General features: G+C 45.9%; 2 protein-coding genes and 1 pseudogene across 2 annotated transcripts; all 3 read left to right on the forward strand.

The window, feature by feature from the left end:
• Positions 1-3,689: 3,689 nt before the first annotated feature.
• On the forward strand, positions 3,690-7,219 carry LOC136527947 (glutamate receptor 2.1-like; annotated as a pseudogene).
• A 6,237-nt stretch (positions 7,220-13,456) lies between these two features.
• Positions 13,457-15,269, forward strand: LOC136525761 (uncharacterized). The gene is made up of 2 exons (XM_066518636.1): positions 13,457-13,948; positions 15,216-15,269. The coding sequence occupies exons 1-2, from the start codon at positions 13,457-13,459 to the stop codon at positions 15,267-15,269; spliced, it is 546 nt and encodes a 181-aa protein (XP_066374733.1).
• A 490-nt stretch (positions 15,270-15,759) lies between these two features.
• Positions 15,760-19,255, forward strand: LOC136525763 (glutamate receptor 2.8-like). Its single transcript, XM_066518637.1, has 5 exons — positions 15,760-15,955; positions 17,149-17,417; positions 17,536-17,848; positions 17,970-18,382; positions 18,481-19,255. The coding sequence occupies exons 1-5, from the start codon at positions 15,760-15,762 to the stop codon at positions 19,015-19,017; spliced, it is 1,728 nt and encodes a 575-aa protein (XP_066374734.1). The 3' UTR covers positions 19,018-19,255.
• The last annotated feature ends 256 nt before the right edge of the window (positions 19,256-19,511 follow it).

Below are 19,511 nucleotides of genomic sequence, written 5' to 3' on the forward strand. Positions count from 1 at the left end.
CGGCGCTCTCTGTTCCTAGCAACGGCTTGAGGGCAGTAAAAGCAAAGGCAGACAAGGTAAGGAGGAGAGGGGTGAGGCTCGTCATGTATTTATGTAGGGAGGGGGCAAAATGGGCGAGCGACTAAATCGGGGAAGTTTCCCTCAGATCCAGCACAGTTAATCCAGATCCGATTTAACCGCCCACGCGCCCACCTTTTCCTTATTAATCGCGTGAATAGTTATGTCCCATCCGCTGACACAGCGTCGCGTCCGACCGCTGCAGCGGCAGGCGCCGTTCCGCCTCCTCGAGAAAACCACCTCAAAAGGCGCGCCTGCCATTGTCAGCCGAGGGGGGGGGGACATCCTCCCACCTGATTCCTTTCAGACGAAGGAACTAGGCACTGAGCCCGTTACGGTCTAGGGTTCGAAGGCTGGGCCCTAGAGGTTTCGACAGCCGCCCTAGGGCAACAGAGTTAGGGACAACTATGGGCGAGCCCGTACATGGCCGAGGCCCAAGCAAGCAAAACGCTTGGGACGCCCTAAGTCATGTCCGAGACTGACAGGGAGGTCTCCGAATGGGATCCCACCGTAGAGAGGCATCGAGCCCCCGGGGCCAACCGAACGGCCTTGGGACCCACTAGAGAAGCCCTCTGGTACTTTTGAAGTGCGTCTCTAGATCGCTAGCCGACTCCTATCAAATGGGGCACGGGCCTACACTCGGACTTACCCGATAATAGCTCACCGGAAGTGTCACCGCTCGCGCCCACCGAGGGTAGCCTGGCATATTCCACCCCTTCTTCCGAACGAAAAGGATGCGCGAGGGTCGCACAAAAGCCAGGGGAACTCCTGATCACCCTGTCGCTCTATGTAGAGGCTCGGGGGCTCTTCCTGCAACCTTGCCGAGACCCAGCAACCCAGGCTCGCACTCGAGAGGGTTCGGCAAACAAACCCCTCCTTCTGAACAAAAAGGATGCGCGAGGGTCACACAAAAAGCCAGGGGAACTCCTGACCGCCCTCTCGCTCCGTGCGGAGGCTCGAGGGCTGTTCCTGCACCTAGGACAAAGACAAGCAACCCAAGCTCACACTCGGAGGCTCGGAAAAATGCGATAAAGGGCACCGAGCCCGTTACGGTCTAGGGGTTCAAAGGCTGGGCCCCCAAAGGTTTCGATAGCTGCCCTAGGGCAACAGAGTCAGGGACAACTATGGGCGAGCCCGTACATGGGTGAGGCCCGAGTGAGCAATTGCTTGGGACGCCCTAAGTCGTGTCCGAGACCGGCAGGGAGGTCTCCGAATGGGATCCCACCGTAGGGAGGCATCGAGCCCTCGAGGCCAATCAAACGGCCCTAGGACCCACTAGAGAAGCCCTCTGGTACTTTTAGAGTGCGTCTCTGGACCGCTAGCCGACCCTTATCGAACAGGGCACGGGCCTCTACTCAGACTTACCCAATAACAGCTCACCGGAAGTGTCACCGCTCACGCTCACCGAGGGTAGCATGGCATATTCCACCCCTCCTTTCGAACGGAAAGGATCCGCGAGGGTCGCACAAAAAGTCAGAGGAACTCCTGATCATCCTCTCGCTCCATGCAGAGGCTCGGGGGCTCTCCCTGCAACCTTGCCGAGACCCAGCGACCTAGGCTCACACCCGAGGACTCGGCAAACAACCCCTCCTTCTGAACGAAAAGGATGCGCGAGGGTCGCACAAAAGGCCAGGGGAACTCCTGACCGCCCTCTCGCTCCGTGCAGAGGCTCGGGGGCCCTTCCTGCAACCACGCCGAGACCCAGCGACCCGAACTCGCACTCGTGGGCTCGGCGAATACGATAAACCCCCCCCCCTCAACGTAAGAAAAAGCCACTAGAGGAATAAATCCACTCCTCCAGGGCCTCGGGGGCTACACCCGGCGGGTACGCTCGCGCGCACCCGCTGAGGCTTCGAATACGCAACACCATCCCGCCAGGAGCTCCCGTGAGCCAAATCTCATCAAAACCTCAGGAAGAGCGCTCACACTCTCCCCGAGGCTCGGGGGCTACTGTCGAGTACCATAAAAAGGGGTCCCCTAACTAAGAGCCAAAAAAATCGCTTAGACCCTTTAAAAAATCAAAGCCAAGAGACAACTACTGGCTAACCACCTTGTCCGAGGCTACCGATTCTCCATCTCGCTCAAGGCCTCGCACGTAGGGCCTCGGACAGGGAACCGATTCTCCGACTCGCCCGAGGCCCCGCCCGGAAGGCCTCGGACGGGTTACCGATTCTTCGTCTTGCTCGAGGCCGGCTCGTAAGGCCTCGGACGGAGAACCGATTCTCTGCCTTGCTCGAGGCCGGGTCGGCAACAACCCCGTCGCCTCTGCCTCGACCAATCTCTCCGATAGAGCGTCGCGTCCAATTAATGCGATCAACCGCTCCCGCGATATCAGCCGAACGACAGCTCAAACAGCGGAGTGGCCGACGTGACGTAGGTCACATCAACGCCATGCCGTCTGGCACAGGATGGGGCAGGGGTTACCGGCCGCTGTGCTCGACACTATATCCACGACTAACGCCCGTGCTGCACTGTGCTGCCTAACCCCAACTGCTCCGAGGACAGTGCGGCGTGGGGAGTCAAGTTCGGGTCCCTGTAGCCTCGGAATCAGTGTACAGGACCAACTGCTCCCTCCGAGCCTCGGCAATCTGCTTCAGGGTCTCGGTAGCCTCGGGATTCGCGTCCGCCGAGCCCCCCACGATAGCTCGGCCTCGGCACCGACTGAGCCTCGACTTTTCACACTATCGGCGCACAGCGACCGACACGTTGTTCGCCATGCCCTGCGTCAAGCTATTACTGGAGCTCCCACGTCGCCCAGGATCAGGGCGTGACCGGCGCGTCGCTCCAGTACATCAAGGACAGGATCGCTCCGTTGACCATGCCGGCACAATCACAAGCTACAGGGCTCGGACATGCCGCCTCTGCTTACAGGACGTTGCGTAGCAAACACATGTATCATACATGTCCCCTCTTCAACTATAAAAGGAAGAGACCGGGGCCGTTTCTAGGGGACGAAGGAAAAACGAACGGGCACTTACGTTTAGGCTGACACTTACGCTCATAGACGACGGGCTCACGAGTTCACAAACTCACGCATAAACGCTCAGACGAACACACGCGCTTCCCCGCTGCCTGAGATCAACATCTCAAGCAAATCACACCACCCCAGAGATCTGGGACTAGCTCCCTCTCTCGCCATGCTTGTAAACCCCTACTACGAGCACCTCGGTGCAAGGAATACAAGATCGATCTCTCAGACTGGACGTAGGGCATCTATTGAAGTATAAACCTTGTGTCTCTTTGCATCACCATCCGGGATTGGGAACACGCAGTACCAATTTACTAGTTGGTTGATGGCTCGTCGGTCCAAAACACCAACATATTGCTTTACAAACTAAACATGAAAGGCGACACTTTAGGAAAAAAAGGCATCAATTAGAGTTTCTAAAACTCCCAAAGATGCCAATTTAGGAATACCATGGTCTTCAAAGCTACGTACTCCATATAAACAAACTTAGTGCACCAAATATCCCAAACCTAAAATACTCTACAAGACCAAAACTTTCTATAAATAAAATCTGAGAAAAATAAATTATTAAAAATGGTCTTGTGTTTTTATTTCGAAGAAAAGAGATCAAATGTGTAAAATATTGTGTTTTTGGAAATGTAGAGAAACGGGAGCAGAAAAGCAGAGCACCATCGCAGTCGCAGTACCATATCCCTATTTATCAGTGATTTCAGTCCTTTTTCGCCAGACCTCTTCACGGATCTGCGCCTATCTTTTAGACCGCGTCCATCGAATGATCCCTCTCTGATCTCCTGCCTACAGGTAAGATCCTGTGGCCTCCTGATTCTTTTTCCCTTTTTGTGGGATTCCATTCTATTTTTCTTGTGAGTACTCTGCATTTTCGGTAGGTAACTGCACTCGAATTCGGAAAAGAAAATTGCTCTTGAATCCTGGCTAGTAATGATTCAGCTCCTAATTTCTCTGTTGCATTCTTGCAAGAATTTTTTTAGCTTCAAACCGGGGGGAATGGGGCGTGGGCGGGAGATCCCCACCTGATTCATTCATTTTCGACCTCAAAACGGCCCACAAGATAATTCAGACGTTTTTAATGCAAATTTCTATATTCGAATCGGCAATGTAATTTCATGCAAAGTATGTTGTAAAAACATTTGAATTATTGCAAGAAATTTGAAATGACCTAATATCTGATTCATGAAGGCTCGCCTCCCTTCTCCCAAAGGGGAAAGGAAAAGGAAAAAGGAGTGCCTTTCATAACAGTTGCAACCTTACAGAAGTACCATCATTCTTCTTTAACTTCAACGATATTTAGTTTTTTATTTATCTAGTTTATGAAAAAAGTTTTTTTTTTCTTGAAATCCCTTGAAGATAGGTATTAGGCATGAAAAATAAAGTTAGGTCATTCCCTGAGAACACTTCTTTCTGTTGTCTTGTAGTAATTTTCTGAATATTGGACGACCTCAACATTTTAACATTGGTCTAGTTCCACAGGTTGCTAATGTTAACATGAATTTAAAGAGAATTTCCATGTGTCACATTTTATGGTACCTTTGTCCTTTTTCTTGCAGCAGTAGATCTCATTCGTAATGACAAGGTCAGCGTTATCATTGGCCCTCAAAGCACTTTACAAGCTGAGTTTGTTACGTATCTAGCGAACAAGACCAAGGTTCCTGTCATTAGTTTCTCAGCAACGGGTGATGCGGCCACTCAGTATAATGTCCCCTACTTCCTTCGAGCTTGTGCCAAGGACTCCTTCCAGGCATCTTCAATTGCCGCCTTTGTTGAGGTCTATGGCTGGAAAAATATTGTTGTTGTCTATGAAGACGACAACTATGGTGTGGGTATCCTCCCCTCAATTGCTAATGCCCTTCAAGATGTTGAGGCACATATCATTTACCGTGCAGCCATCCCCGCTTCTTGCCCTGATTATCGCATTGATGGGGAATTATACAAGCTCATGACCATGCAGACACGTGTCTTCATCGTTCATATGTTGCCAGGCCCTGCATCCCATTTCTTTGCACGGGCTTCAGCAACTGGTATGATGATAGAGGGATATGTGTGGATTGTCACGGACAATGTTGGTGTCGTCCTTGATGTACTTCCCCAACATACTATTGGAAACATGCAGGGTATTGTCAGTTTTCGGCCATATGTTGTGAAGTCTGCACGGATTATTGATTTTGTGAGTCGATTTGATGCACTATTCAGAGCTAAGTGCCGACAGGCTCATGATGTAAGGATTACAAGACCCACTGTCTACCAATACTGGGCGTATGATGTGGCATGGGCAGTTGCAACTGCAGTTGAGGACACTAAGAGGGTTGGGTTCTCAAATATAGGTTTTCAGACACCACAGGATGTGGGCAAGAACTTAGTAAATGGTCTCCTGGCCTCTCCTGCCGGACCAGAACTCCTTAGTTCCATTTTGGAAGCAGACTTTGATGGTTTGGCTGGGAGATTCAGGTTCGTTGATGAGCATACACAGGTTCCCATTTATGAGGTTCTCAATTTGGTAGGAGAAAAAGCATAAGACATTGGATTTTGGAGCCCTGGTTCAGGGCTCTCGAGGGTTTTAGACTCGAGCCCTATCCGAGACCAGGTTAAATCTTCAAGCGCTGGTGAAGTTCTAAAACCTGTCATTTGGCCAGGAGATTCAACCATAGTGCCTAAAGGTTGGGACTTCCCAGTAAATGCAAAGATACTCAGGATTGGCGTACCTGTGAGACGTGAGTTCAAATTTTTTGTGAATGTTGAGGCTAATCATAATACCAACAGATCAAGTGTTAGTGGTTACAGCATTGATGTCTTCGAGGCTGCTGTGAATAGACTTCCATATGCTCTGCGCTATGAGTACATTCCCTATGATTGTGCCAATTCTTATGACCAGTTGATATCCCAGGTGTACTTCAAGGTTAGCCTTTCCTTGCTAAATTGCTATCACATATTTTTTCCCTGCCCAATGATACTTACATTCCTAATTCCTCCCCTTGTTTTTCCTTATTGGATGACAGAAGTTTGATGCAGCAGTGGGTGACGTGACAATTATTGCCAATCGATCTAGATATGTCGACTTCACGATGCCATATACAGAGTCTGGTGTCGCATTGCTTGTCTTAGCTAAGAATGATGATAAAGCAACCATGCGGATCTTCTTAGAGCCTCTAACAAAGGAGCTCTGGATTGCCACTATGGTATTTATCTTCTTCACCGGTCTTGTTGCGTGGATGATTGAACATCCTACAAATGATAAATTCAATGGATCAAGATGGAAACAGTTCAGCACAGCATTCTACTTTACTTTCTCCACTTTGACCTTTTCTCATGGTATCCTTGTTTTGCATAGCACTCTGAACTGCATTTGTCTTTGTAATATTTTGAACTCAAAGTTGTAATTTTTTTGTTTCATGCTTGAATTCTTAATAATACATTTTTATTTACTTTGTGACAGATCAAATTCTCAAGAAACTTCATTCAAAAGTTGTGGTGGTGATTTGGTGCTTTGTGGTGCTTGTATTGGTGCAGAGCTATACAGCAAGCTTGTCATCCTTGCTTACTGCAAAGAGGCTCCAACCTTCGGTGACTGATCCGATGCAACTCTTGCGCAATGGAGATTATGTTGGGTACCAGAATGGATCATTTGTGCATGCGATGCTTAAGAGACTCCACTTTGATGCGCAAAAGATAAAGGTCCTGAGCACACTCGAGGAGTACGCGAAAGCATTGAGGACGGGGGCTCTGTTCGGCTGCCATTATAAGCCGGCTTATAAGCCGTGGTACAATATTTTTCTCTCCCAACAAATCAGCCGTACAAATCAGCACAAGCGGCTTATAGACCAGCCGAACAGAGCCGGGATCAAAGCATGGAGGGGTGTCAGCCATCTTTGACGAGATCCCCTATCTAAATTCTTTCCTCACACAGTACGGAAAAGAATTCCAAATAGTTGGCCCCATTGACAGGACTGATGGATTTGGTTTTGTAAGCTCCCTTCCCCTATGTGTCGGTAGACCATATAATCTTCATGCCATGCTCACCTGACCTGACCGTCAATCTTATATTCTGCAAGTCTTCCCTAGTGGCTCCCCGTTAGTTCCGGACCTATCAAGGGCCATCTTGAACATAACTGAAGGGTGTGAAGGATTTCAAATTCAAAAGAAATGGTTTGGGGATACAGCTCATTCCCATGATTATGACAATCCTGATACTGATTCCATACGTCTAGGTTTAGAGAGCTTCAAAGGTCTCTTCATTGTCAATGGACTCGCCCTATGTGTCATGCTGGTAATAAACTTCATGCATAAGAAACCGTAGTCTACAGCGGGTTCATAGCAGTAGAGAAATTGCTACTGACAATGACGACCCACAGCAGGGACAGCAGCTGCAGAACAACAATGCTGCCTCTTCAGATTGAGAGGGGAACTGACTAGATTGTTCTCATCAGGTTGGTTCCTCAAGGTTTGCCCCTTAGGATCCAGCTGCAAAAGAAATCTGAAGACAGAGGATGATATTGTTCAGCACATTTCACCTTGCTGGGATGGTGTTGCTTGTGTCTGCATAAGTAGCGGTAAATTCTAGGGGGAGTATGGGAGCTTTGAAGACCAGCTTATGTTTGTTTTTAGGTTTGCTGAAACTACATTGTGATCAACAGATGGATCAAACCTGCTTGTATGAGTAGCTCTCGGTACCATTCACTTTATCGACACCTCCTCTGCGCCGCCGCCTAAGCCCGGCCGCCGCGCCGCCTCGCAGCCACGCCGGCGCTCCTGGGCGTCTCGCAGGAGGAAGTCGAAGCTGAAGCTGCGGCCGCTGTCGCCGCGGCGGCGGCGCCGTGTCTCGCGGAGCTGCTCGTCGCCACGAAGGCATTCGACGGGTCCTTCGGCAGCGAGCCCACGTGCCGCGTTGCGCCCCAGTCCCTGTCCCTGGTGGGGTACCGGCGCAAGTACCGGAGCAAGTACCAGCGCAAGAAGTTCGTGAAGATCGTGCTGGAGATGGTCCCTGCAGCACTTGCACGCAAGGTGTTCGACGCCTTGCTCAACCAGACTTGCAGCCTTGATCCGAGGATGCAGTGATCCTCCCTGCAAGGCCCTGCTGCATCTAGGCGCTAAGCGTGGTGGTGGTGACGAGCCCTCAACGCCATGGAGCTCCCGGGTTTATCCCTCCGCCCGGGGATTGAAGTTCAAGCTGCCGTCATGCATAGGCTTGATTCTTCAGGCAACCATTGGTGGTTGTGCCTCTGAGTTCGCTGTTGTTCAGTTAGCTCCCAGGGTTTTTCGTTTCGCCGTTTCTTCCAATTTGGTGGGTTTTCATATCTTTAAGCTCAAAAGCTTCGAGTGCTCCTGCTATAAAGTGTTCTTTCACCTCTGGGGTAATGGTGGCCCTCGTTGGGACCTTGAGCTCAAAGCTTTCATCAGAGAAGAGCAAGATTCTTGGTTTCCTATCAAGAAGTCAAACTTTCAGGCATCGGCTCGTTCTTTTGTGGAAGTTGTGAAATCAGTCCCCCTCTCGTGAGCTAACCGCATTCCTCTCCGTCGTTCAGCCTTCGACAGACTTGTTTTCCCAGAGCCGAAGCCCACAGTTCGTCTTGGGCAGAAGTCAGCCATAGCAGGACTGAGTCACTCTCCTCTTGGCCATGGAAGCATTGGGCCTGCCGAGAATTTTTCAAATTTGAATCTCAACTTGAATCTAGGCCAGCCGCCAACTACTCAGTATCTTCCAGGAAATAGCAGGCCCGGGATTTGCTCTCGATGTCTGTCCGATAAGCATTCAAGGCGCAGTTGCAAATCTCTGATTAGATGCCACAAATGCATGCTTTTGGGACACATTGCGTTGAATTACTTTGGGCAGAGCACTGTTGAAAGGAGGTCCACAGTCAGCAATAAAGGAAAAGCTATTTGGACACAGCCCAGTTGATTCTACAAAGATCCAAGCGTGCATCTTGGGCCCGGAGTAAGCAGCCCACCTGTCTTCTCCTCGTTTGCACATTGGTGGATGGAGGGAATTAATCCTCAAACTGTGACTAAGCCCCCAGCGCCACAAGAAATACTTTGGACTTTGCCTACTCTTTCTATGAAGGGTGGGCCTAATCTAAATGAGACCCACATGACAGTTAACTTTCAGGAAACAGGCGCGTTTCTAAGTCTGGCTGGCCCATCGCCTTCGGAGAGGATTAACACCGCTTCACGCCGTTGTACCAATTACCACAGTGCTCCACAAAGCTCAGAAGAAAACCTCAATTCCAGTTCCCAGCTGCATCTCACTGATCATCGCCTCAAACCTCAAGCCATGGCTTTCTTTGACTTTTTTAGTTTAGGACAGCAAGCCATGCAACAGCAAGATGTCAATCCCCAAAACCCCAATCAACTACAGCAAGATTTACTGGGCGCAGCCCCAGCACAGCAACTGGCAGAGCAGATGGAAGCAGCCCAAGAACAGCAACTAGCAGGACAGGAAAACAATAACTGGCCTCGCTGGCCTGAGGAAATCCCAGCTCTGCAGGCACCTGTTTCACCTGTCCTAGAACTAGAGATCAACTTGAATGAGCCTCCAATGCCTATGATTCAAGACCTGAATGAGTTACCACCAATGGAAGGCTCCCAGGAGAAGTTGACCCACTCAGACCAAGCAGCAATGGATCAGCAGGTGGGGGAAATTCCAGAGATGCAGGAGATAATTCAGCATGCCCCTGCTCTGGCAGAAGGACCCCTGGAAGCTTTGGAGGAGGTAGTTGAAATTCAGGTTGATATCCCTCACCTCCCTGAGCAAGAGCACCAGAACTTGTTTGATATCAACCAGCCTCAGCCTCTTGAACTGGATTTTTTTGATAATGAAGAAATTCCCCTTGAGCAAGATAATCTGTTACAGAATCACGAGCAGGCCCAGTTAAGTCCTAAGCGGCAGGATGAGGAGATGGAGATACAACACCAGATCAACCAGTACCAGTTTTTGAACATTGGTTGTGCACTTACTAGCAATTTTGTTTTCGACCCAGGCTTTGAACAGTTCTCAAGGGCTAAGACAGCTGAGGCAGTCAGAATTTGGGCAAGGTTTTTTGCTCCAGGAATAAACTCAGGCCCTATTTTTCAAATCTCAACTCCTTGGACAAACACTTTCACTGCCTGTCTGACATCACCAAATAACTTTGAGTGGGCAAAATCTTTTGCTGAATCTGGTGCTTTAAACTTTCTGGCCACAGATGAGGGTACAGTCAACTTCACAATCCCAAAGGTGTGTCCTAAGCAAGGTGGCTGCCCTGAGAAGATCCCTTCCTTCTGTCAGGTTACAGAGAAAATCAAAGAGCTCCAAGATGAGGGGACTAAAGAGGCTGCAACCAAAACACCATGAAAGAGACTGACAATGAGAGATAGTCCCTTGGTGGACTCTGAAGTCAGAAGGAGCCCAAGAATAAAGCAGATTTGTCAGGGTTTCAAACAATCAGCTTGTTTTAACAAAAGATGTCTTTCCTGTGCCCCTGATCCACCTACTCTTAGCATCAAAATAATAAAGAAAATTGGTACTGATTTTTGCAAGGTGGACCAAAACCTCCTTTCTGATGAGGCTCTTCAAGTCAAGCGCCAAAAGTCAGGAACGGTGGGCAGAAAGAAAGGAGGTGACAACAAAAACAACAATCCTGGGGGACAAGAAACCGAAGAAAGCAGCAACCTGTTCCAAGAGTCAGGAAAGGATGACAACTCAGATGTTTAAATCTTTCAGTTGCTGGTTGTTTGAAACCTGGTCGGAAAAACAGTTATTGAATCTTATCCAATCTACCAATGAATGCTACAAATTTTAGGCAATGGAAAATTTTATGTTGGAATGTGAGGGGATTAAACTCTGAAGCAAAATGGGACGCAATCAAAGACAAAGTCTTGCAATCGGCTTGTGACATTATCTGTTTTCAGGAAACAAAGAAGGAAATTATTGACATCCATTTTGTCAAGCAGATTTGCCCAAGATACTTTGATGTTTTTGAATTCCTGCCCTCAGTTGGGGCCTCAGGTGGCTTGCTGGTTGCCTGGAAAAGCAACCTGCTTACTGGAAATTTGATTTTCAATAATGCCTTTGCAATGTCAGTGCAATTTACTTCAAATCACAATGATGAAGATTGGGTGCTCACCAATGTGTACGGTCCCTGCCATTTAGATGGAAAAAGAGAGTTTACTACTTGGCTCAAAAATATTGAGATGCCAGATGATATTAACTGGATAATTCTGGGAGATTTTAATTTGATAAGAAAAGAAAACAGAAATAAACCTGGGGGTAGTATCGAGGAAATGTTTCTGTTTAATGAAACTGTGAGTGCCTTAGGCCTGACTGAAATACCTTTGCAAGGGAAAAAGTACACTTGGTCCAATATGCAAATACCATCTCTATTGGAAAAACTTGATTGGATTTTCACCTCAAATTCTTGGACTGTAATCTATCCAAACACCACTGTTAAAGCACTGACAAGAGAACCTTCAGATCACTGTCCATGTTTGGTAACAATCTCAACCTCAATCCCCAAAAGGAAGCTCTTCAGGTTTGAAAACTATTTGATGGAATTTGATGATTTCCGCAATCTTATTCAAGAAGCCTGGAATACATCTGCCCCACAAGCTGATAGTGCAAAAAATATTTTTGCTAAGTTCAAAGCTCTAAGACAGAAAATTAAGAGCTGGCAGGCCAGTCTGTCAAGTTTAAAAGCCAATATAGTAAATGTCAAGCTCATCATTCAGTTTCTCGAGATCCTAGAGGAATATAGAGATCTAAGTGTACCAGAATGGAATTTTAGAGAAGTATTGAAAGATCATTTAACTCACCTGCTCAAGCAACAAAACATCTATTGGAAGCAAAGAGGAACAATCAAATGGACAAAGTTTGGGGACGGCTGTACTAAATTCTTCCATGCAAATGCAACAATCAAATATAGAAGAAATCTAATCACTCAGTTGCAAGATGAAAATGGTTCCCTCCTTGCTAATCATCATGACAAAGAATTTCTGCTGTGGCAGGCCTTCAAGGAAAGGATAGGCACTTCTGAATTCTCAGGTTTTGCATTTGATCTAGAATTCTTCATAAACAGTATGGACTTCCCTCAGGATCTTGAGCTGGACTTCACAGAGACAGAAAATTGACAATGTTGTCAGAAACCTGCCTAACGATAAATCACCAGGACCTGATGGCTTCAACAACGAGTTCCTCAAAAAAATGCTGGCCAATCATCTAAACTGATTTCTATAGGCTATTTATGGATTTTCAGGACAGCTCAAATTGTCTGGGCAGCATAAACAGAGCTTTCATCACTCTCATCCCAAAGACAGATGGTGTTCAGACTACTTCAGACTTTAGGCCAATCTCTCTGTTGAACACCTCAGTCAAATTGATCACAAAAGTTCTTGCTAATAGGCTGCAGAGTATTATCACTAGACTGATACATAAGAATCAATATGGCTTCATTAGACAAAGATCAACCCAAGATTGCTTGGCCTGGTCTTTTGAATACCTTCATTTGTGCCATCATTCAAAAAAAGAGGTTGTCATACTAAAGCTGGATTTTGAAAAAGGGCGTACCCAGTGCAGAGAGCTCCCGCTCTGTGCGGGGTCTGGGGAAGGGTGTTAGTGGCAAGCCTTACCCTCGCCTGTGCAATGCGAGGAGACCGCGACTCGAACCCGGGACCTTTCGGTCACAGGCGGTAAGACTCTACCGCTTGAACATCAGGCAATTATAAAGATTATGCAAGCTAAAGGGTTTGGAACAAGATGGGTTGCTTGGATTCAACAAATCCTCTCCACAGGGACTAAGTCTTGCTAAATGGAGTGCCTGGGAAGACAATTCATTGCAGAAGAGGAGTTAGGCAAGAGAGATCCTCTATCCCCTTTACTCTTTGTTCTAGCTGCAGATCTTCTTCAGTCAATGGTAAACAAAGCTAAACATATGGTTTTGTTAAAACTTCCAATCCCCCTGAACTCCAACACTGACTTCCCCATGCTTCAATATGCGGATGATACTCTGTTAATTCTTGAGGGAGATGCAAGGCAACTGTTTTTTTTAAACACTTTTAAGCTCATTCTCTTCCTCAACTGGTCTCAGAATCAATTTCAGCAAATCCATGATGGTACCAATAAATATCTCTGAAGGAAAACTTGAGCTACTAGCTAGAACCTTTGGTTGTGCTACTGGCTCTCTCCCCTTTACTTATTTGGGGTTACCACTGGGAATCACTAAACCAAAGGTGGAAGACTTCCTACCTCTGGTGAATAAGTGTGAGAGGAGACTTGCTAGTGTTTCTACTTTTCTCTCACAGGCTGGAAGATTGGAAATCACAAACACAGTGCTTTCATCAATGCCAACCTTCTATTTGTGCAGTTTTGCCTTACCCCCTACAGTGATTAAACAGATTGACAAATACAGAAAACACTGTCTTTGGAGAGGATCTGAGGTGAATGCCAGAGGAATGCCTAAGGCAGCATGGGAAATGGTAACAGTACCAAAGAAAGATGGAGGCCTGGGTATCATTGATCTCCAAAAGCAAAATGAAGCACTCCTGATGAAGAACCTCCACAAAATTTTCAACAAGCTGGACATCCCTTGGGTGCACTTAGTCTGGGAAAAACATTATAGAAATGGAAAACTGCCAGGAACACAAAGAAAGGGGAGCTTCTGGTGGAGAAATAATCTGAAGATACTGGAAAAATACAGAGAGTTAACTGTTGTGCAAGTTCAAAATGGACAATCTTGTTTGCTTTGGAAAGATAATTGGATAGATGGATCTGTTAGAGCAGCCAAGCTAAAGTACCCAGAATTATATTCCTTTGCAAAAAATAACAACATTTCTATCAGCAATGCTCTGGTCAACAATCTGCCCAATCACCTGTTCCATTTACCCCTGTCAACTTTGGCCTTTTCACAACTTCAGGCACTGAGAGGAAACCTGGAAGATCTGAATGTAAATGAGGAGAATGACTTGTGGGGATATACATGGGGATCAAATATTTCCTCGGCAACAAAAATTTATAGGAGGTTGATTGGACAGCACCAAGTTCATCCTGTTTTTAGATGGCTGTGGAAAACAATTTTCCAACCAAAACACAAGATCTTCTGGTTGCTCTTAAAAGACAGGTTAAGCACACGGAACATCCTTAGGAGGAAGAACATGCATTTGGAGACATATAACTGTGAACTCTGTCAACTAGCAATAGAAGAAACACTCCATCTATTCCTAGAATGCCCCTTTGCAAGAACCTGCTGGGGAATTTTAAACTTAGATATACAACCTCAATCAAGCTTCCCAGAAGTGATCCTTTATTTCAGAGATCAACTGAATTCAGAATTCTTCCTAAATGCCGTCATTTTGATGTGCTGGACCATTTGGGGAGCAAGGAATGATGTAATTTTCAGAGGAATTGGCCCAAACCTTCACAACAGTAAATTATCCTTCAACAGAGAATTGGCATTAACTGCTATAAGAGCAAAGGAAAGCATCTCTCAGACTTATAATCAATGGATTCAGAGTTGGCCTTAACCAGACTTCTAGATAGTTTCTTTATTTTCTTTCTCTTTTTTGGTTTCTTGAGCTATTTCTTTGTACTTCTTGTAATTCTCGAACTTCTTTTAATAAATCTCCTGTAGGGGCTTACGCCCCTCCAGTTTTATCAAAAAAAAAAAAACATTGTGATCAATTTTGAGTTGATGTTATTCTTTTTAGAACTACTTGATGTTATTACTGGACTGCTGGGCATTTTGATATCACACAACACTGAATTCTTGTATCAGACAGTTACCTGATTTAATTAATGAACATTATTTTTGACCTTGCCATGCTATAAATTTCGTGGAACTTGTGCCTGGTTTCCTAGCTAGATATACTTGTCTTCTGTCTCTAGAAGTCGAATTGCTAGCCGTTTCAAATATACTTGTGGCAACGAACATTTAGCAGGCTGAATTCAAGTCTGTGGACCTGCACACCTCGAACAAGTAGCCAATGTATTGGCATATCTCTGACTGAAAAATTAGGTCTACAGATGACCGATGTAGGTAACTTGAATCGATCATCTGAAGCCACGGAGCCTCTGAATTCAGTAAGGTGAAGGAATTGTCATCACTTCACATCTCAGTCTCTTGTGCGAGTATACTTGTGCACTGGGAGCAGACAGAGAGTGCAGACATCTCCCCGCATCTCGCATGCTACCTCCAACAAGTCTCATCTCATGCAGGCTCTGCTCAAAGATTTGGTTACTGAAGAAAACCTGCCGCAGAAGACTGACTGACTGACCAGTGACCATGCATGTCGGCACTGACCAAGCGTTCTGGGAAATAATCTTTCAAAGTCAATTGATCGAGGGCATGGAACCCTTCCCACGTGGAGAACTTTCGTTACTTCATTCTCTCGAAATTCGAGCCCTTCGAAATTCATGCGAAATCGTCGTGGTTCAATCCGAACGCGGCATCCATGACGGGGTCATGCATGTATAGGTGGAATCGACAGACACTGATGCCGCCGTGCGCCGTGGGATGGAATGCCTCCTCGATCGACCTCGTCGAGGCCTGAAAGTGATGGCACCAGCGACTGATGAGTGGTGAACGGCCTCTCGTCACTCGTCAGCGCCTCGCGAAACTTTGACGAAATGGGGCCTTCTGACTCGTTGCGTGCGCCGCACCCGCACTCTTGGATTTCACATGGAAGGAACTGTCGTCCACCACTGTGCCAGGTATATATACATTGCAACAGCAGCTGCGTAGGTACGTGTTGGCGGAGGAATGGAGTGGTGGCCGCGGCGCTGCCGGCTCACCGTCGCTTTGCTGCTCGTCCTGCTCGCAGTCGCGCATCGGGACGTGTTGGCTGGGGCGGCGGTGCCGCCGGGAACCGGCGGCGTGCACACGGACCCGCACCGTATCGGTGGTGCTGGTGCAAGCGGAGATGATGATGTCGTCACCCAAGCAAGCGCACCTGCCGGTAAACACACACGAAAAAGACTCACTTGCCTATCCTATCCACCTCGTGTCTTGTCGTACGTGGGGTATCTTGGATCCATGTTTATGGTTGTTGTATTTTGATTTTTTTCGATCAATGTTGTTGTATTTTGATTGAAAAAAATGAACGGATTCTAGCGAATTTATAGTTCATCTTAGCAAAGAGCTCATATCCATCTTACATTTTAAAGGAAGTTTTTTTTTCCCAGGATTGTTTTATCAATTTATTTTTATCCTACTATTTCGACCCTTGCTAAATTCGAACTTTTGTCGAAATCGTCTCTATTCATATATATGAAATACATATATAAAATATGTACGAGGAGTTCCCTGGAATTTCATAAATTTCATAGTAACATTTATTCGGTATCATAAGTCTTATCTTTTTTTTAATAAATTTAATTAAAAATTAAAAACTGTTTTATAAAAAAAAACAGAATTTTATATGAGCGGATGGAGTAGTATAACGCAATCGGTCTAGTTTAGTCGACAGTTCACACCCTCCTTTCCTCAGAAGTCCGAACTCCCCGTTCTCGTTCCTGGAGGCCATGGTTCGCTCGGCCGCTCCTCAAGGCGATCTTGTCGCACGGCGGCGCCTGGCAGGATCTCCTCTACCGCTCTACGAAGAGGATGTCAGAGAGAAAGCCAATCAACTGTTTATCTTAATTTTCCCACATGATTGAGCAGGATATTGGAAATTTAAATGGCAATCTGAAGTCGGCCCTGTTCGCTTGAAATTATCAATCATGGTACAATATTTTTTTCTCAAAATAAATCAGCGAACAGTATTTTTCAGCCTGGCTTTTCAGCGAAACAAATAGGGCCAAATCGATGCATTATAAGTTTATAATATAACGGCTAAGAAAAATAATTGTACAATGCATAGGGTGTGTTTCTATTTTCCATGTTCAATTCTCCAGGACTTGGTTGGGACAATGTTGAATATTAATGGTTGGGACAGTTTCGAATTTTAGTGAGATGGTCTTCCGTCCAATGGCGCATTGTAGTATTAAGTATAGTTCCACATTATCAATATTCCAAATAATAGTCACATGTTGGTCATTAGTGGCAGAATTATTTTAAAGCCATGCCATTTTCTTCTTTTTCTCAATAGGCCATGAGAAGATTGTGCTGTTACATTAAGATGATCCAAACCTTTCCTTAATCCATATACAGAGGGAACACATGGCAGAGAATTAGCGAGAAAAAACTCAGGGACGGCGTCCAGAGGCTGTGAGAAGAAACTCAGGATTGCTGTGCCACATAAATCTGGTTTCAAAGCTTTTGTGAATATTACTCATCCTAACACTGAGAGACAAAAGGTCACTGGATACAGCATTGATATCTTCAAAGCTGCTATGGAGATGCTACAGCCTAGTCCACAATATGAGTTTTATGCCTTCAATGGTTCTTATGATGAGCTAGTACGCAGTGTATCTCTAAAGGTGGGCCTTACTTCAACATGCTTAGTTCGCATCATTTTACAAGGCTGGATTTACAATGTTTAAATTTCTTAGTGCATTTGTTTTTGTTTCTTCTGTTCATTTTCTGTGGAATAAACAGGTGTTTGATGCAGCAGTTGGTGATGTGACCATAACCCCTGAACGAATCAGGGAGGCGGATTTTACAATGCCATATGCACAGTCTGGTTTGTCCTTGCTTATGCTCTCCGAGAATGACTCCAAAACAATCCAGTGGATATTTTTAGAGCCCCTAACAAAGGAACTTTGGTTCGCTACTGTGGGCGGCTTCTTGTTCACTGGCTTTGTTGTGTGGATGATTGAACTGCCCAAGAATCCTGAGTACCAAGGATCAAGACAGAGACAATTCAGCACTGCTTCCTACTTTGCTTTCTCCACTTTGACCTTCTCCCATGGTCAGCACTTTGAGCTCAAACTTCTTTACAACATGTCAATATATGATGGTTTATAAGTGGTTTAATAGCTAGTTATCATAGTTGTAGGATGATCTCAAATAATGCCTCTCTGTTTGTACAGATCAAATAATTAGAAGCCCTCTGTCAAAAATTGTTGTTGTGATATGGTGCTTTGCGGTGCTGGTTGTAGTGCAGAGCTACACCGCAAACTTATCATCAATGCTAACTGCAAAGAGGCTCCGGCCATTGGTGACTGATCTCAATCAGCTGTTACACAATGGTGACTATGTTGGATACCAGCATGGAGGATTTACTCGATCCTTTTTGATAAAGCAAGGTTTCCCATTGAATAGGATAAAGGCCTACAGCAATCAAGAAGAATATGCTGAAGCTCTGAGGAAGGGGTCTAAGAATGGAGGGGTATCGGCTATTCTCGATGAGATTCCCTATTTGACTTATTTCCTCTCCAACCCTCAATACAAGAAAGAATTCCAGATGGTTAATCGCATGTACAAGACCCTTGGACTTGGTTTCGTAAGCTGCTTGCATTAGTGCTTTGATATATTTGATATTCTATAAGAGCCATGCTACTAGTGCTGAGTAACCAAACTAACACGATGTTTTGTCTTCAGGCATTTCCCCTGAGCTCTCCACTGGTACATAATCTCTCGATCGCCATCTTGAGCCTGACAGGAGAGTATGAGGGCCCACAAATTGAAGAGAGATGGCTTGGCCCAGCTGCACCATCTGTGGGTGACAGTCCGATCAGTGGTTTCACGGCACTCACTTTGAGGAGTTTCTCTGGTCTCTTCATTATCACTGGATGTATCTCAGCTCTCATGCTGCTCATAACCATTGTCAGATTGGCCTATGCAAAGTACAAAAGATCTAAAGGTTCTGAATTGCAAAATGCTGATGGGTGCGCTGGAAGTGTATGTCTTGGTGAGTCCATTCAGCTACAAAATGACAGGGGAGATGGCTCTGTACCCGATCAACATCTACATGAAATCAGGGATAACAATTACCAAAATTCCAAGGAAGGCAATGGAAGTGCCGCTGATATAGAGGCTGGTCCAATGCAGAATGGCATGTACAATGGTCCTGTGCCTGCTGATTGTGTCCGGATCGAGATGGGAAGTACTGGCCAAGGTGTTGGCATGTCCGTTTAGGCTTTTGATTTGGAACAGTGGGATGTGGGAGCAAATAACAGTTCATTATTTTTGTTTATTTATTTATTTGCAGATAGTCACTGAATCCCTGCAGAGTTTCCTGCCATACTATCAGTCTATCGCCCTAACAGTAGATTAGTGATATTTAAATGTTTTAACTGCTGATGTATAGAGTCATCAATTGAAGTTATTGTCATTTGATGGTCATTTAAGAAGAAATGGAGTTGGAACCAGAATGTCCCAAAATAATCAGTGTCTTCTTTTGGCTACTTCTAAATGTTCACAGCTGATTGGTAATCGTCTAGTTCCTCGGGCATACTCCTGTTTGTGGTGGTTGTCATGTCACAATAAATGTAAGGTCTTCTTTTGGCTACTTCTAAATGATCGGTTAAGTACCAGAGAGCTATTGAAGCAGAGGAATATGGTCCTCGATGACTATAACTGTATTCTCTGCAATTTGGGAACCGAAGAAAGTCTAGTGCATCTGTTTTTGG

The sequence above is a fragment of the Miscanthus floridulus genome, chromosome 19 (assembly GCF_019320115.1).
Source record: "Miscanthus floridulus cultivar M001 chromosome 19, ASM1932011v1, whole genome shotgun sequence".
NCBI lineage: Eukaryota > Viridiplantae > Streptophyta > Magnoliopsida > Poales > Poaceae > Miscanthus > Miscanthus floridulus.

What these genes read in the sequence shown, in the direction of transcription:
- LOC136525763 (XM_066518637.1), top strand. Translation starts at nt 15,760, where the DNA reads ATGGAGTGGTGGCCGCGGCGCTGCCGGCTCACCGTCGCTTTGCTGCTC. An exon ending in TACGCAGTGTATCTCTAAAG is followed by an intron (nt 17,418 to 17,535) that starts GTGGGCCTTACT and finishes TGGAATAAACAG; the next exon opens with GTGTTTGATGCAGCAGTTGG. An exon ending in CACTTTGACCTTCTCCCATG is followed by an intron (nt 17,849 to 17,969) that starts GTCAGCACTTTG and finishes CTGTTTGTACAG; the next exon opens with ATCAAATAATTAGAAGCCCT.
- LOC136525761 (XM_066518636.1), top strand. Translation starts at nt 13,457, where the DNA reads ATGCCTAAGGCAGCATGGGAAATGGTAACAGTACCAAAGAAAGATGGA. An exon ending in GAAACCTGGAAGATCTGAAT is followed by an intron (nt 13,949 to 15,215) that starts GTAAATGAGGAG and finishes CATCTCATGCAG; the next exon opens with GCTCTGCTCAAAGATTTGGT.